Raw genomic sequence first — 14,423 nt, forward strand, 5'->3', positions numbered from 1 at the left:
ATCACATTTATTGGATGTACCTTCACCTTTTCCATCACATTTATTGGTTGTACCTTCACCTTTTGCAACCTATCAAGAGGAGGTGACTTGGTCAAGATTGAAGAAGACATGTGGTGATGGGTGGTCATTATCAAATTAACAATGAGTACCCGGGTCCTACCATTTCCCCTATATATTTGAAGACTTCTCTCAAGCAAATCATGCAACTCAATCCAACTTTTCCACCAGCACCTTGGAGCATCCTTTTAAAGCTTTGTAACATTAGAACTAGTTTATTTTCAGTTTGTAATTTAATTTTTGTAGTTCAGCTTTTATTCTTGCCACTGTATTGTGTGCCCTCTGTGGGCACCAGTAAGTATTTATCTTCAGTTCAAGTATTTCGTATGCAGCTTTCTTCTTCTATTTCTGTTATGTTTTCTAATTTCATTATGAGCTAAGCACCCCCTTGGGTGTGGGTGTGAGTCAAGCTTAAGGATTTAAGGGCACACTTGGGTGTTGCCATTTTTATTGATTCTTAAGCTTGGTCATTTAAGTCGGGACGTAAACTCAACGCGGATAAGCTGATCACTTTAAAGTGTTAATATTAGATCCTTGATCTAGAGATGGGCGGATCTGAAATACGGCTTAGATGATGCACAAAGGTTCGAGAGAKTCTTTGATAATCACGCAGAGATGCGGGTTTTGCATGTTTTTAGCTTTTGTTCAGATATTAGTCGAGTTTATGCTATAATACGTTGTGAGTATAAATCTTCAGACTAGTGGAACCAGATATCTTTTTATCTAGTAGCTAAATCGGCAGGTTTAAGATTGATAAATTTGGACGCTTTGTGGGCACTCTGTGGGCACAGTATATAAGAATTCACTTTCGAGAGAAAGGAGTTCTTATAGAAATCCCATGGGTTTCTGACCAAGTCGTTCTTATATTATTCTTAAGCAAAGCTTACACCCATACCCAACTTTTAATATTAAAGGTTTATTTCGTATTTGTACGCTTTGCACCAATCAAAACTCAAATATTTTCTCAACCCGAAACAGTGTTCAAGAAGTTCATAAAAGTCTCTGATTCTCAGTAAGTCCGGTCCCTGTGGAAACGATCTTGGTACTATACCACTTTATTACTTGAAGCGATCTTAGTGTCGGCGTACACTTGCACCGCCACTTTGGGGATTTTATGCCCACTGTGTGCACACTTACGATTCTAGCACATCAGCAGGCAATGATACAAACAAGCGTGGGCTGGCGGCGGGATTAAAAGGTAAGCTTACAAACAAGCGGCATATCAATAGAGTTGGATTTGAGAGGGGTTTGATGAGTGGAATTTTTTTCAGGCTGTGTTATTAGGTCATGTTTTCTTTCTCATTTTTGGTGGTGAGGGTTTATCTGTTTATATAAGTTTTTTTTTCGGTCTTTTCCTTCGGTTAGTTTTCAACATTTACCTTTGATATTTATTTAAGGGTCATGTTGCAATTGGATCAAATTGGTTGTGTAATATGAATAGGATGTGAAAAATTGCCAAAGGGTTGAAGTTGACTGTAACTTTATAATTGCATTTGGTTGCCGATTGATTTGTAGTTTTGATTTGCACCGATTGATTTGTAGTTTTGATTTGCACCTTTTACCGATTGATTTGTAGTTTTGGTTGCCGTCTTGTTCCATGTAATCTGCATACCAAACGCACCCTTAATGAATTTTTTACATCCCGCCGCATTACGCGGGTAGACAACTAGTATATATATATATATATATATATATATGAAAACTAATTAGTTTGTGGTAATCGTGAGGTCCAATCTCAATCACAAATCAATAGATAAATTAGAAAATTTATAATTTTGGTAATTTTTAATTAAAATTTTAATGCAAGAACATTTTAGGTATTTTCTCTCCTCTCTCCTATCTCCACTCTCCGTCTCCCGGCCTCCGGCCACCGTGGATATGTAACACAATGGTATCACAATGCATCTTATATGTACTTGAGTATCACACTGTGGTATCACTGGAGGATGGTGGTTGGAGGACGGTAGCCGGAAGCCGGAAGACGGGGACGGAGAAAGAAGAGAGGAGAGAAAATACCTAAAATGTTCTTGCAATAAAATTTTAATTAAAATTTACCAAAATTATAAATTTTTTAATTTATCTATTGATTTGTGGTTGAGATTGGATCTCACGGTTACCACAAACTAGTCAGTTCTCCCTTGAATTGACCCCTATATATATTGTTATGTATATATGTCAAATTTTAAGTTAGAAAAATTGTTATGTATTTTGAATTATTTTATGGGAGTGTTTGAGATTGCTTATTTGAAACAACTAATGTTTTTCTATAAAAATGCTTATCAACTTATTATAAATTAAAATATTTTAACTTTTTCAAAAACTTCTTATTACCGGTTTGACATCAATATAAATTGTTTATCTAAACAATCAAAAATGCTTATTATCAATATCACACTAAAATAAATTAATAAATTATTTTTATAAACAATCCCAAAAACCCTTATATATCTTCTGATTTTATGTAAGTTTTATTTTTTTATAAAAATATCACGAATTTTAAGTCCTTTAACTCGTAGGTAGGTCGAGTCTATTTATAAGACAGATATGAGTAAGTTACGAGGAAACCCCGGGCCTGGTCCGTCAAAGCCTGCAAATGATCGGCTCTAGAATTTACCATGGCAATCTTTCGAAGATGATACATTGATCCCTAATCGGAAGTGAAGTCTCCCCCTTTGACATCGCCGTCTTCAACCTTCATTGCCGGAAAATCACATTCACCTCCATCTCAGTCTACGAGGAAACCCAGAAAATGACCAGCGTAATTCCTAAAACTATCATATCTACACAGAATTCCTATGCCTTTAGGCTGTAGCTTCTGTTTCTAACTTCAATTGTCTCACTGTGTTTGATTCATAAATGTTTACATGTATAAAATTTTGCAAAAATATTCAGCTGTTGATTGCCACCGAAGATTCGCATCTTCTATTTTATCGGTTATGCAACAGCAGTTTCCAAGCCCTAGATTCTATCAAGGATCGCATATCTGAGATGTTTACAGACACGTTTTATTGCAAACGCTCCAGCACACACCTGATCAATACGAGGTAACTGACGAAACTTAAGTACTCTATCGGTTCCTAAATAGCTACACTTTGATTTCGATGTCCATCGAGTTCATGTATTATCATCAAAAGTCATGGATTCTGTTGACCTCTATAAGCATTTGTATCTACTTTGAAGCTTACGAATGTTATGAACAAGGCTGTGGAAATAATAAAAAATGCCCCTAAGCGAATTACTTTAATCCAATGAAACAACGACATATGTGATTTTTTAAAGAGTTTAGAATCTATTCAAGCTAAGTGTCTTTTATTAATTATAATAAAAAAAATACAATCAGGGGCATAAAAACCAAAACCCCGAATACAAAATGTAGAATGATAAAAGAATAAATCTTGGATTAAGGTCGTGGTTCTTTCTTTTCCGGTTTTCCCTTTTTCAAATTGAAATTAGCAAAATAGAAACTTTATTTCAATATATGAGAGTTAAAAGACAAGAAAAACTATAATTAGTTCTTAACTAAAATAGTAAATTATATCCAAATTACTGTCATAGTAAGCAAAAAGTAAAACTCAAAAGTTACAGGTCTAACGACTAAAAGCTAAGAGCCTATCTGTTAGCAGCTTAATAAGTTTAATGGAACTAACAGCTTATTCGCTCAACCATGACTGTTTCGTAGTGGCTTAATCTTATAGAAAATGACTTATCCAGTAAGCTCCTAGGGGGAATTTTATATAGAAAGTCAAGTTTTTTTTCCAAACATGTCATTTCCAACTAAAAAACGCTCCTTACATCTACGAAAAAACTCTCCCAAATGAAAACTTTCCAACTTATACAAACAGATTAATTCATATATACAACTTTATTCATACAAACAACTTTATACAAACAAAAACTTTTCCAACGTTCAAACTTTTTCCAATGATGTGCATTCAGTATTCATCACTACTAGCCTTGGGCCTGTTTTTATTGTTAAAGCTCAGTTGTCCAATTCCCAAATTATTAAACCCAAAACTAGTAATAAATGACAACTTGAAGCCCCTTTAGGTTTTGATGCCTTGTGCGGCTGCATGGGCTGCACGTGGCCAGGGCCGGCTCTGGTTATGAATACGGTAATTTAGGTGTTAAAACCGCAACAAAATTGACAAGAATTATGCATTTTAAATGTGTAGGTATCACATTCAAAAGATAAAAATCTTGCTCTTTATATGGAATGAGACGATTTTAGGCACACACACAAACACACACAATCATATCTTAGCCTTTGACACTCAGATCATTCTTAAAACATGTTTCTATCATAAATTTATCATGCAGTACGTACTTGCATTCTAACAGAATATACAATTTGATTTTCATGGTCAAAAGATTTTGCTTGTTGGTGTTGGATAATTGATGTGAATTGTGTTTAAACTATAATTTGGTATAGTTTTAGCTCTTTCTTAGATGCTCTATATAAAGCGAAGAAAAAGAAGTTTGTTTTTACCTCAAAGTCGTATCCATTTTTTTCAATGGAAGTTGTACTAGATGCTAGAAAGTCTAGTTTGAATTTTGTTGGCAACAGGAACCTGTGCTGGACAGAATGTTGATACCAATTTATTTGCTTTATAAAACTGAAACATTAGTATGACATGGTTACCACCAATCTTAAGTAAGTTTGCATAATTCTTGTCCATATACTTTCTAAAGTTAAAAATTGGATTTCATGTCGTTTTTCTCTAACTCCCTATGGAGAAAGAAGTAAGTGCACCATAGATCGTTGTCACATATGTACTATACTTTGATGGAAATGCATAGGATATAGTCATAGAAAATATAATACAGTGATGAGGTATAGCATATTAGAATTTAAATTGTGTTTTCATCACTCTAAAGTACAAATTGAATACATGTGTAGGACTTCTAGGGACAATGAGCGGTTCCACTACGGTTTTCAAGATCTTATTGCAGCAAGTGGAAGTGAATATCACCAGAAAACAGAAGATTGGTCACCACCTGATAAAAATTCTGAGGGTGGAGGTGATCCTGAGGTGGTCTTCAATGTGTTGGATGCCATTCTTAAGTGTAGTCTGGATCGCTTGAAACTTATGAGGTCAGAATTGCAGGCTTTAGCTTCCTATGTAATTGTATGAGTGTATATGTATCCTTGATTGTGTTAAAGGCCTAAGAAAACTTAGCAGGGAATAGTGAAATTCTTTTAAATTATACTTCATGATTTGTGTTTTCATTTGGTAGAACTTGGACCCTTTTTTCATATGAAATACTTCCCATATTTTTTAGTTTCCAAGTTAGCTTTCCGTTCTTTAGGGTAATCTTGTGTTTTCTCACAATACTTTTTGTCATTGTTGACTTCTTCAAGTTAACAAGAACAATCATTAAATGGTAGTTAAATACACGAATTAAGTAGTTTTCTTTGAAAAAATCAATGAATTCATACACCACACTCCACCTAAGGGTTGTAAAGCTCGACTGATAACCATCAAAGTTTAAAAATACTGAATCGTGAGGTGAGGCATTTTACCTTGGCGAGGCAAGGCGTAAGCCTCGAGGGGGACATACTAAACATAAATCACAAAAATATGCATCCACAAAATATGTATGCTAACAAATAAAATATACATTTACAATATATATACTAACAATATATATATATATATATATATATATATATATGGTCTACTAACAAATAAAAGAAATATAATATACTCATTAGGTTTAGAGAAAATACTTGGATGACCGAATGTAGCATTTTAAGAAAATATTAAGACATATATATATATATATATATATATGTACACATACACATGTGTACAATATACATGGAGTGAGGGAGAAGTGAATCGTTTTGAGAGAGAGAATAAAACAGCCTGTTTATTTTGACTTTTGGCTTTTTAGTATCTGTGTGTGTATTATAAACATTATATATGTATGTCAGTATGTGTGTGTGAGTGAGACAAAAGTGAATGGCTTTGAGAGAGAGCAAGTGGCAGCCATTCTTTGTGTGTGTATAGGGGCTTAATCAATCGAGAACTCCTATTTCTTGTGGGCCATGGGCGTCCGCCCGGCCCCCTCTCTCCCAAGGACGGCCCTGTATATTTGTTTCAGAATGTGTTTGTATCATACGTATTCGTTGACAATGTGAAATTTTTTACATGTATTTTTGTTTTACAAACATGTCAAAAGTGTTCACGTTGTGAACCGAGTACATGTAAATGCGAACACATTGTGAGACAATTATATGTTAATCAATATTCTAATCCTAGTCTAAGATGAAAAAAAACATACGAAATAACACATGATGCACAAGTTCTCAAAGGTTATCACAAATGAGGGATGGTTTGGATGAGATATGAGAGGGATCCACATCACTAGGTCGTATGAAATCTACATATTTATTGACCTTCAGATCATGTTCTAATGTTGGATCTTCTGCAGAGGTCCAAAAGTAGCAGATATGGTTCTTGCTTAGATGATGTACTCTAGCAATTGCTTTCATTAAAGATAGTTGTTTATGATATATTTGATGTATCCTGAAAATACATTTATTAAGTTCTTATACTGGCTGTATAGTTATGATCATCTTGATGAAATTTCAGGGAAAACATGTCATGGGCACATATTGGCCATTACAACTACACTTTGAAGGCAAGTTACACTCAACATATAGATACAATCAGGAATTTGAGCTTGGACGGTAAGTTGGGGGTGGCCTTGTGCCTTTGGAACAAATTGATACATAAAGGAGTTGTTCCAGATGTAGTTACACATAATTACCTTGTTCATGGATTTTGCAAAGTTGGTACACTCGAGAAGGCAGAATGGCTTGTAAGAGAGATGTGTTGTTGGGGTCCGTCCCCAAATGCTGCTACTTACAACACTTTGATGAAGGGTTATTGTGCTTTTAATGATATTGATAAAGCTCTAGATCTTTTGTCAACCATGACTGATGGTAAGGTAAAACCAAATATAGTCACTTTTAACATTCTAGTGCATGCTCTTTGCAAGAAAGGCCTGTTAGAGGAAGCTAGAGTACTTCTTCTGAAGTTAACAGATGAAAATAGTCAAAGGAATCTTGTAGCCTCAACTATAATAATGGACAACTGTTTCAAAAATGGTGATACAACTCTGGCTCTCACACTTTGGAGGGAGATATGTGAAACGAATGAAGTAGTGGATGTTGTTGCATATAACGTTATTATCCATGGGTCTTGTTTGAACTGGGATGTGATTGTTGCATATAAGTATGTAAATGAAATGTTCAAAATTGGTTTGCTTCCTGATAACTTCACTTTCAACACTCTTATAAATGCACTTTGTAAGGTGAGGCGGATCGATGAGGCTTGTTATCTCTACACTGTTATGTCAAGAATGGGTGTTGCTCCAGACTGGATCTCATACAACATACTTATTCAAGGTTTATGTGTGGTTGGCGATGTAAGTACAGCTCATGAGTTACTTACTTTTATGTTAGAGAAGTCAATGGTTCCTGCACCGCATATATGGAACATTATCATTGATGGATATGGTAAACATGGATACAAGCAAATAGCATTACATATCAGGGATATGATGATGACATATGGCGTTTTACCCAATGTATTTACTTATAATGCTTTGATTCACATGCTTATAGAAGGTGGAGAAATAGATGAGGCTCATTCACTGATGAAGGAGATGCTCTTGGCTGGTCCTTTGCCCGATGTAGTCACTTACAATCTACTGGTTGGTGCGGAATCTAAATCTGGACACCTTTATTCTGCATATCAAGTTTATGATGATATGTTAAAAAGAGGGTATGATCCAGACATTGTCACTTACACAGAACTGATAAAAGGTTATTGTATGAGAGGGAAAATAGAGGAGGCACATAGAATTTTCGGTTTTGACATGCTACAGGATTCTAATTTAGCAATTGATCATGTACCATTTCAAATACTCATCAAAAAGCATTTCAAGATGAAAGATTTTGACAGCGCATATGGTGTTTATCAAAAGTGGTTAAGAATGGATCGAGCAGAATAATTTTTAGGAGCAAATCTTGTCAGTGGCTAGCTATTGAAGATACACTTACTGAAAGCAAAGCATTATTGAGAGCATCAGCATGGCTTGTGCATTGTTATTCTTACATCTAAAAGTGACGATATTGACACACATTCAGTTTTATGCTTACTGCATCTGTTTGTTATTCTTCAGGCTGTAAGTCTTTCTTCCCATTGTAGTTCCTTTTGTATTTTATTATTTTAATTGTTTATTCTACACCACCATGTGAGTTCATGAGATGTGCACCTTCTATAACATGGCGTGTTGGTATTTGGTACATGAACGAGTTACAGTAGATGTACAGTAAAACACACTTGATAGGTTTCAGTATTCATGTTGTGGCTGAATAATTAGATATTTTCACTGCTGCTGATCCTTACTGTAAACATGTACATTTTATGTAGTGGACTTGAATTGCAATGCGAATGGTTGTATTGAACTTAAATCACTCATGGTATCAACTTATGTAGCCGCCTCTCCCCTCCCTCCCCCTATTTTTGTCTTGGCTAAATAAACGTTCTTAGAAGTCCACCTGGCCCAGAAAATATTACCATAATCAACGAACCTGCATATCTTGTGCACGTTATGATAGAGGTTTCCATGTTTTATACATCCTCAAATGCCTCTTTGTGCACGTTATATAGAGAAGTCGATTTCCAAATCACGTGTGGCTTCAATTTTGCATTTGATTGTTTGTGGGTGAGCTACAGGGCAATCCTACCCAAGTTCTTGCACGCAAAACCAACAGGGCAATATATAAACTAAACCAATTTCACTAAACCGTGAAACACCCACTTCATAATATATCAAAAATATTGTTATACCTTCACTACTGAGGTCAACTGGTCAAAGTTGGTAGGCTTGGTAGGACGGTTACTTGCTTATAAATAAGATGGATGGGAGGCGGAAAAAGGTATTGTTTAGTTTTGTTTTGGTGAGTTTGGTGAAAGCTTTAGGGAGAGAATCTGGCCTCTCGAAAGCCAGAAACTATCTGTAATCATTCAATCACCCATTAACCTTTCAATTACAATTACAGTTGCAATATCATGTTAATTCTTCCAGTGTTGTATCAGACCAGTGACGGTTATGCTAGTAATAGAAGGCTAATGAGTATCAACATCTAATACGTCCAGAAAATGAACAAGATGGCCATTTATCACCTGATTGCTCACAACATTGGATAAGAGGCTTCTGCATCGTCATTGATGACATGACACAAGGGTTTTTTTTTAAATGTTTTTTAGAATTGTTGCAAGTTGTTATCACTACTTCAGGTTTCCACGCTAACATTAGCTCTCAGCTAGGGATCGTTTGAGTGCAAGGCTAGTGGATCAAGGCATTAAAGAGAGAGAAGAAGTTATTTTGCTAACTATTGAATAGTCTTATGACATATTATTCTTGTACCTTATCACATTTGTCTGATCAAAATACAAAACCTGCCATGAACAGTTTTGTTGCCAGGTGTGGCGTCCGTCTACTTCTTTTCTCGGACTACCATCCACCACAAAATTCCTTACCCATAAATTAGTTCGGTAACAAAAACCTTTGACATGTACAGGTGTACAAAAGAAAACCGACGCACTATTGCTGCTGCTAAAAAACACTGCCCTCCAATCTCTTGTTGGCAACCAACAGTGGCACAAGCTGCAAGAATGCTGATGACATGCCACAACAATAGACAGAGTCAGGTAAACGATGCTCATCTGGGCTTTTCTTTTTTGGTTTTTTCATAGGCCATGTTTGGCAACCATAAGCTAGCTTATTTTTTGCGTTTGCATAAAAAATCTTGTTTGGTAATCCACAAACTAGCTTTTCCAAAAGCTACTTGCGATAGCTTTTAATAAGCTTAGGGGCTTTTTTTTTTTCTTCAGATTATGCCCCTTTTATATGTTAGAATTGAGTAATTTTTCAACATATATTTTTAGGTCATTTTACATTGTCATCTAGATTATCGACTTGTATTTAGGAAATGTAATTAGATTATCTACTCTCTTGTTAGCCGATTGCTAGGTCTTAGTTAACAATTAGCTTCTCAGCCAACAACATGCTTATCAGCCAACAACATGCTTATCAGCTAGTTTGTCAAACATAGCCTTATTGTTTGTATAGTAAGCTATATGATCCCAAACCACAGAAACATCCACTCTACCCCTTGTGGCTAAAGGATACGTCTGCATACATTCCACCCTCTATACCTTACTTTCGACTAATATATAACGAGTTAGTTTGGTTTGTTATGATCCCAAACCACCTTTTGAATTCAATTCTATGCAATTTTCAATCTCCTTTTGGATCTTCAATCATCTCTGTCCAGTTTCTTCTAAAGTTTCTGTGCTAATGGGCCAGGATGCTCTCTGTTTGACATGAGAGTCATTATCTATACTATGTTATAAAGCATTTGGACAGAAGTCTTAAAAACAAGTAATAAAGCATTTAGGCTGAAGCACTGCTTTTTTAAGCACACTTTCTTAAAATCTCTAAATTACAACATCCTAAACTTGTAGTCCAACTTGTCAATGCTAAACTAGCATTTTTCTTCCCAATATCGGCTGATCCTGTCACACGTTCCCAAGGTGACAATTCACATATCTATCTTCCCCATATCATGATTCAAGCTCCCAACATGATGATTTTTGGTTCATTTCATATTCTCCATATAATTATACGGTTAGGGTTCTTATTATTCAATTCTTGCTTTTATCTCCATTTTCCGATTCCATTCTCGTTGCTCCACATATAATTGATTTCTACATCTCAATTTTGATCATCTTCTTCATTTTGACTCCATTAACAAATCAATTAACTTGAGTTTGTTTGCCGACACCTTCTCTGTGTATAAAGGGATTTTTGTAAATTTGTAAATGACTTCCCTGTAGTGTTGATTCTTAATTTTATGGATTCTTGCTTCTTGATATTGAAATTGATTGAATTCTTTCTTTATTTTACATGAACTTTTATATATTGTTGCTTCTTGATGGAAAACTTTGCAATGTTAGTGTTTTGAACTTGGAATACATTATGTAGATTTATATTAGAGCTGATTATTGCGGGCTTGGGCTTGGCCTAACCTATTTTTCTTGTCCAACTGGCCTAATATAGCAAACCCAATCCCCCTTTTACGGGCTTGAAAACTTGCCCTTACATGCCCTATGAATGGGCTAGGCTTGCCCACGGGTTAACAGGCCTAAAAATCTTTTCACATTTCTTGGAAAACAAAACTTATATAATAACAATTTTTCCAGCTTAAAATTAGACGTAGATACATAACAATATACATAATAATAAAAAAAATTTCCTTTGCAAAGTATGGAGCATCAATAAGGGAAATGACCAAATGAGATGATAAGGAATTGATAATTGAGGTGATTATGTTTTAAGATTTCCAAAGAGTGTTAATATCATGGGTCATAATTAAGTGGGAATTGTTTAAGTATCAAGAATTTTAATTGTAATTGTAAAAGTTAATAAATTATAAAAATATTAATGAGCCAGGCGGTCCTGGCCAATTTTTTGGCATCGCCCATGCCTAACCATTAATTTTAACAAGTCAGTTCGGGCGCGCCCATCTTTTCTAGGATGGTAATCTAACCCTGCTTTTCAAGCAGGCTTGACACGGCAGGTCTGGCGGGCCGTCCCATCCGTGAATAGCTCTAATTTATATCTACTATAACCTGGTGTATATTTTATTGTAAATTTGTTTATTATCTGTTTTCTGCATTTTGGTATTGAATTTTACTGTATTGCTTCTTTGAGATGGTTATTGGTTCACGCAATCTTCATTTACCATATTGTTTCTGTGGGATGGTTACTGGTTCATGTAGAGCTTGATACAACATTTTGTTGATATCTTTGAGATGGTTACTGTATTGGGATGGTTAGTCTGAGAAAATGAGAGAGCATCAGTTTTAGATGATTTCTGATTTCTTTGAGAAAGGGAGCATCAGTTTAGATGGTTTGGTTTAACCATTTTGAAATAGGTATTTGGCTTCATCAAGTTGAATTACCTGTACCGAGATTTGATATGAGACAGACTAAATTTTGAAGGAATCAATTGGAGTGGGGTAGACATGGTCTTACATAAGATTATAGGAAACATTGGCTGCTGCCATTAGCATCTATTGATGACTTATAGCCTGAGATATTAGGTTGAGTAAATAATTGCTGTTGAAGATTCCTGCTTTGTTTGTTTCTGCTCTTCTCCATTAACCATTGTCTCCCATGTTCTTTCCCTTGAATCCAACACCAACTCTAGGAAGCTGACAGCCATGGAATGGCGAAGACCAAAACCTAATATTTTACTAAGAATCAAACTTTTCGATTTATCAAACACCTGCTTTTTCCCTTGTTAAATTGTATTGATGGTCAATTGCAGATCCTTGAAAACGTGAAAGTGGCATATGACTTGCCCATAGTGACTGATTTACTGAATCTACCCAGGTGATCATTTTTATTCTTCAAGATATAGCTCTTAAACGTACCTGTAAGGTGTTCACATGAATAGAATCTCTGTTTAATGTGGGTCATTTTGTTGACTTTGGAGAATGAACTCGAAGATTATTGGAATATATTGTCATACATAATATAATCCTTTGATACTTTTTATTTTTTCACTTTTGTTTTTTGTGCATTTCCATGGTCCTGACAGTAAGTTTTCGGTTTCTTCTCATTTTATATTTTCATTTTCTAGGATGTTAGATTTTGTGTGGTGTTTCTTGAATTTAGCTTAGATCAACAAATATAGATGCCCTTTCAAGGAGATTTTGTTTACTTGCATTCTCTATTCTCCTTCGGCTCTTACATGGATTCATGTGTTTTGGATTTTTTGTTGCTTCCGATGCCCTTGCATGGCCTCCCAAACAACCCAATGGAAAATCCACCGATGGAGTCAATGTCATACCCTTTCTTAGGTGCCCTTTGGCTCACACAATTCGTAGGAATTTGATGGAATTGGAATGACAAATTTTTTTGACCAAATTTCAATTTTTTTGTTTGGTTTATTTCTTGAAATTGATGAAATCCTTCAAATTCTATTGAATTATAATGAATTCATCATTCATTGCCATAATTGAAGAAATTGAATTCCATCACCACCCACCACGACCATGCTACTATTGTTCGTGATGCCCCACCCCTAACACCCCTCAAACCCACTGTTGCCCCCACCATTAACCACCATGCCACTACTGTTGTCATCACACCCACCCACCCCTCGCTCAATCACTGCACATCCCTACTACGACCATGCTACTACTGTTACTGTCACGCCCCAAACCTAACCCCCACCACCACACTATTATTGTCGTCGTCACAACTGTCACTCACCCCACTCCACCCTACCCTACCCAACCCACTACTAACCACCATGCCATTATTGTCGTCGTCATACCCACCCACTCCCAGCCACCCGACCACCATTCCACCACTATCATCGTCATAACTGCCACCTATCCTCACCACCCCGCCCCACCCTGCCCCGTCCCGCCCCGCCGTCCACTCCGCCCCTAACCTAACCCCCCATCACCACTATTGTTGCCTTAACAACCGCCACTCACACCCACCACTAAACACCATGGCACTATTGTCGTCATACCCACACACTCCCCGGCCCCAGCCACCCGACCATTATCCCACCACTACCATCGTCACAACTACCACCCACTAAGTACCAACTTGCTGACCTTTTTACAAAACCTCTTGATGACACAAGATTTAACATCTTAATCTGCAAACTTGGAATGCTGAATGCTGAGGATTAATTCCTTCAGTTGTAAGGAATACTTAGTGATACATAAGTGAAATGATTCAGTGTTTTTTTCTGTCACTGAACTTTTGAGTAAATGCATCTTTCTCTTTAAGGTATGTATACTTATCCTCTTTTCTAAAATTCTTAAAACCATCACTGAATCTTTTCTTATTCAGTGATCAAAATATTTTAAAAGAGATGTTTCAGTGTTTCCTTCTAACACTAAATTCTTGATTAAGTATAACTCTAAATTACATCTACTTGTCTTTTCTTAAAACAAAACCATCGCTGAATATTTCCTTGTTCAGTGATTAAAATGTTTTAAAAAGTGAAATGATTCAGTGTTTCTCTACCACTGAAATTCTTCAGTCAATGTATCTTACTTTTAAGATATGTTTTTTCTTTCTCTTCTTTCTCTTCTTTCTCTCTCATCTCACCTTTAAATATAAGAGTTATCTTCTCATATTTTTTACGCTTACACAACTCTTTAAAGAACTTTGTCTCTTAATGAATTTGGAATCTGTGCAAACAAGAACTTCAAAAAACTCCCTCGAACTAGTTTTCTTCTTTCACTTAATGAAAT

The 14,423-nt window shown here is 35.8% G+C and overlaps 1 protein-coding gene across 5 annotated transcripts; it reads left to right on the plus strand.

Annotated features, from left to right (window-relative positions):
• The first annotated feature begins 2,644 nt into the window (after window positions 1–2,644).
• LOC112504820 (pentatricopeptide repeat-containing protein At5g24830) lies at window positions 2,645–12,632 on the plus strand. 5 transcript variants are annotated; one of them, XM_025108779.1, is made up of 5 exons: window positions 2,645–2,815; window positions 2,950–3,101; window positions 4,955–5,149; window positions 6,654–8,253; window positions 9,656–9,908. In XM_025108779.1, the coding sequence occupies exons 1-4, from the start codon at window positions 2,807–2,809 to the stop codon at window positions 8,077–8,079; spliced, it is 1,782 nt and encodes a 593-aa protein (XP_024964547.1). In that variant the 5' UTR covers window positions 2,645–2,806; the 3' UTR covers window positions 8,080–8,253; window positions 9,656–9,908. The 5 variants fall into 5 exon arrangements, with proteins under 5 accessions (XP_024964547.1, XP_024964545.1, XP_024964548.1 ...); XM_025108777.1 differs by lacking the exon at window positions 2,645–2,815 and adding an exon at window positions 12,470–12,632 and having other exon boundaries at window positions 2,828–3,101; window positions 9,656–9,785; XM_025108780.1 differs by lacking the exon at window positions 2,645–2,815 and having other exon boundaries at window positions 2,828–3,101; window positions 6,654–7,011; window positions 7,378–8,253.
• Window positions 12,633–14,423: the final 1,791 nt, after the last annotated feature.

The sequence above is a fragment of the Cynara cardunculus genome, unplaced genomic scaffold, assembly GCF_001531365.2.
Source record: "Cynara cardunculus var. scolymus isolate 2C unplaced genomic scaffold, CcrdV1 Un_Scaffold_7047, whole genome shotgun sequence".
Lineage (NCBI taxonomy): Eukaryota > Viridiplantae > Streptophyta > Magnoliopsida > Asterales > Asteraceae > Cynara > Cynara cardunculus.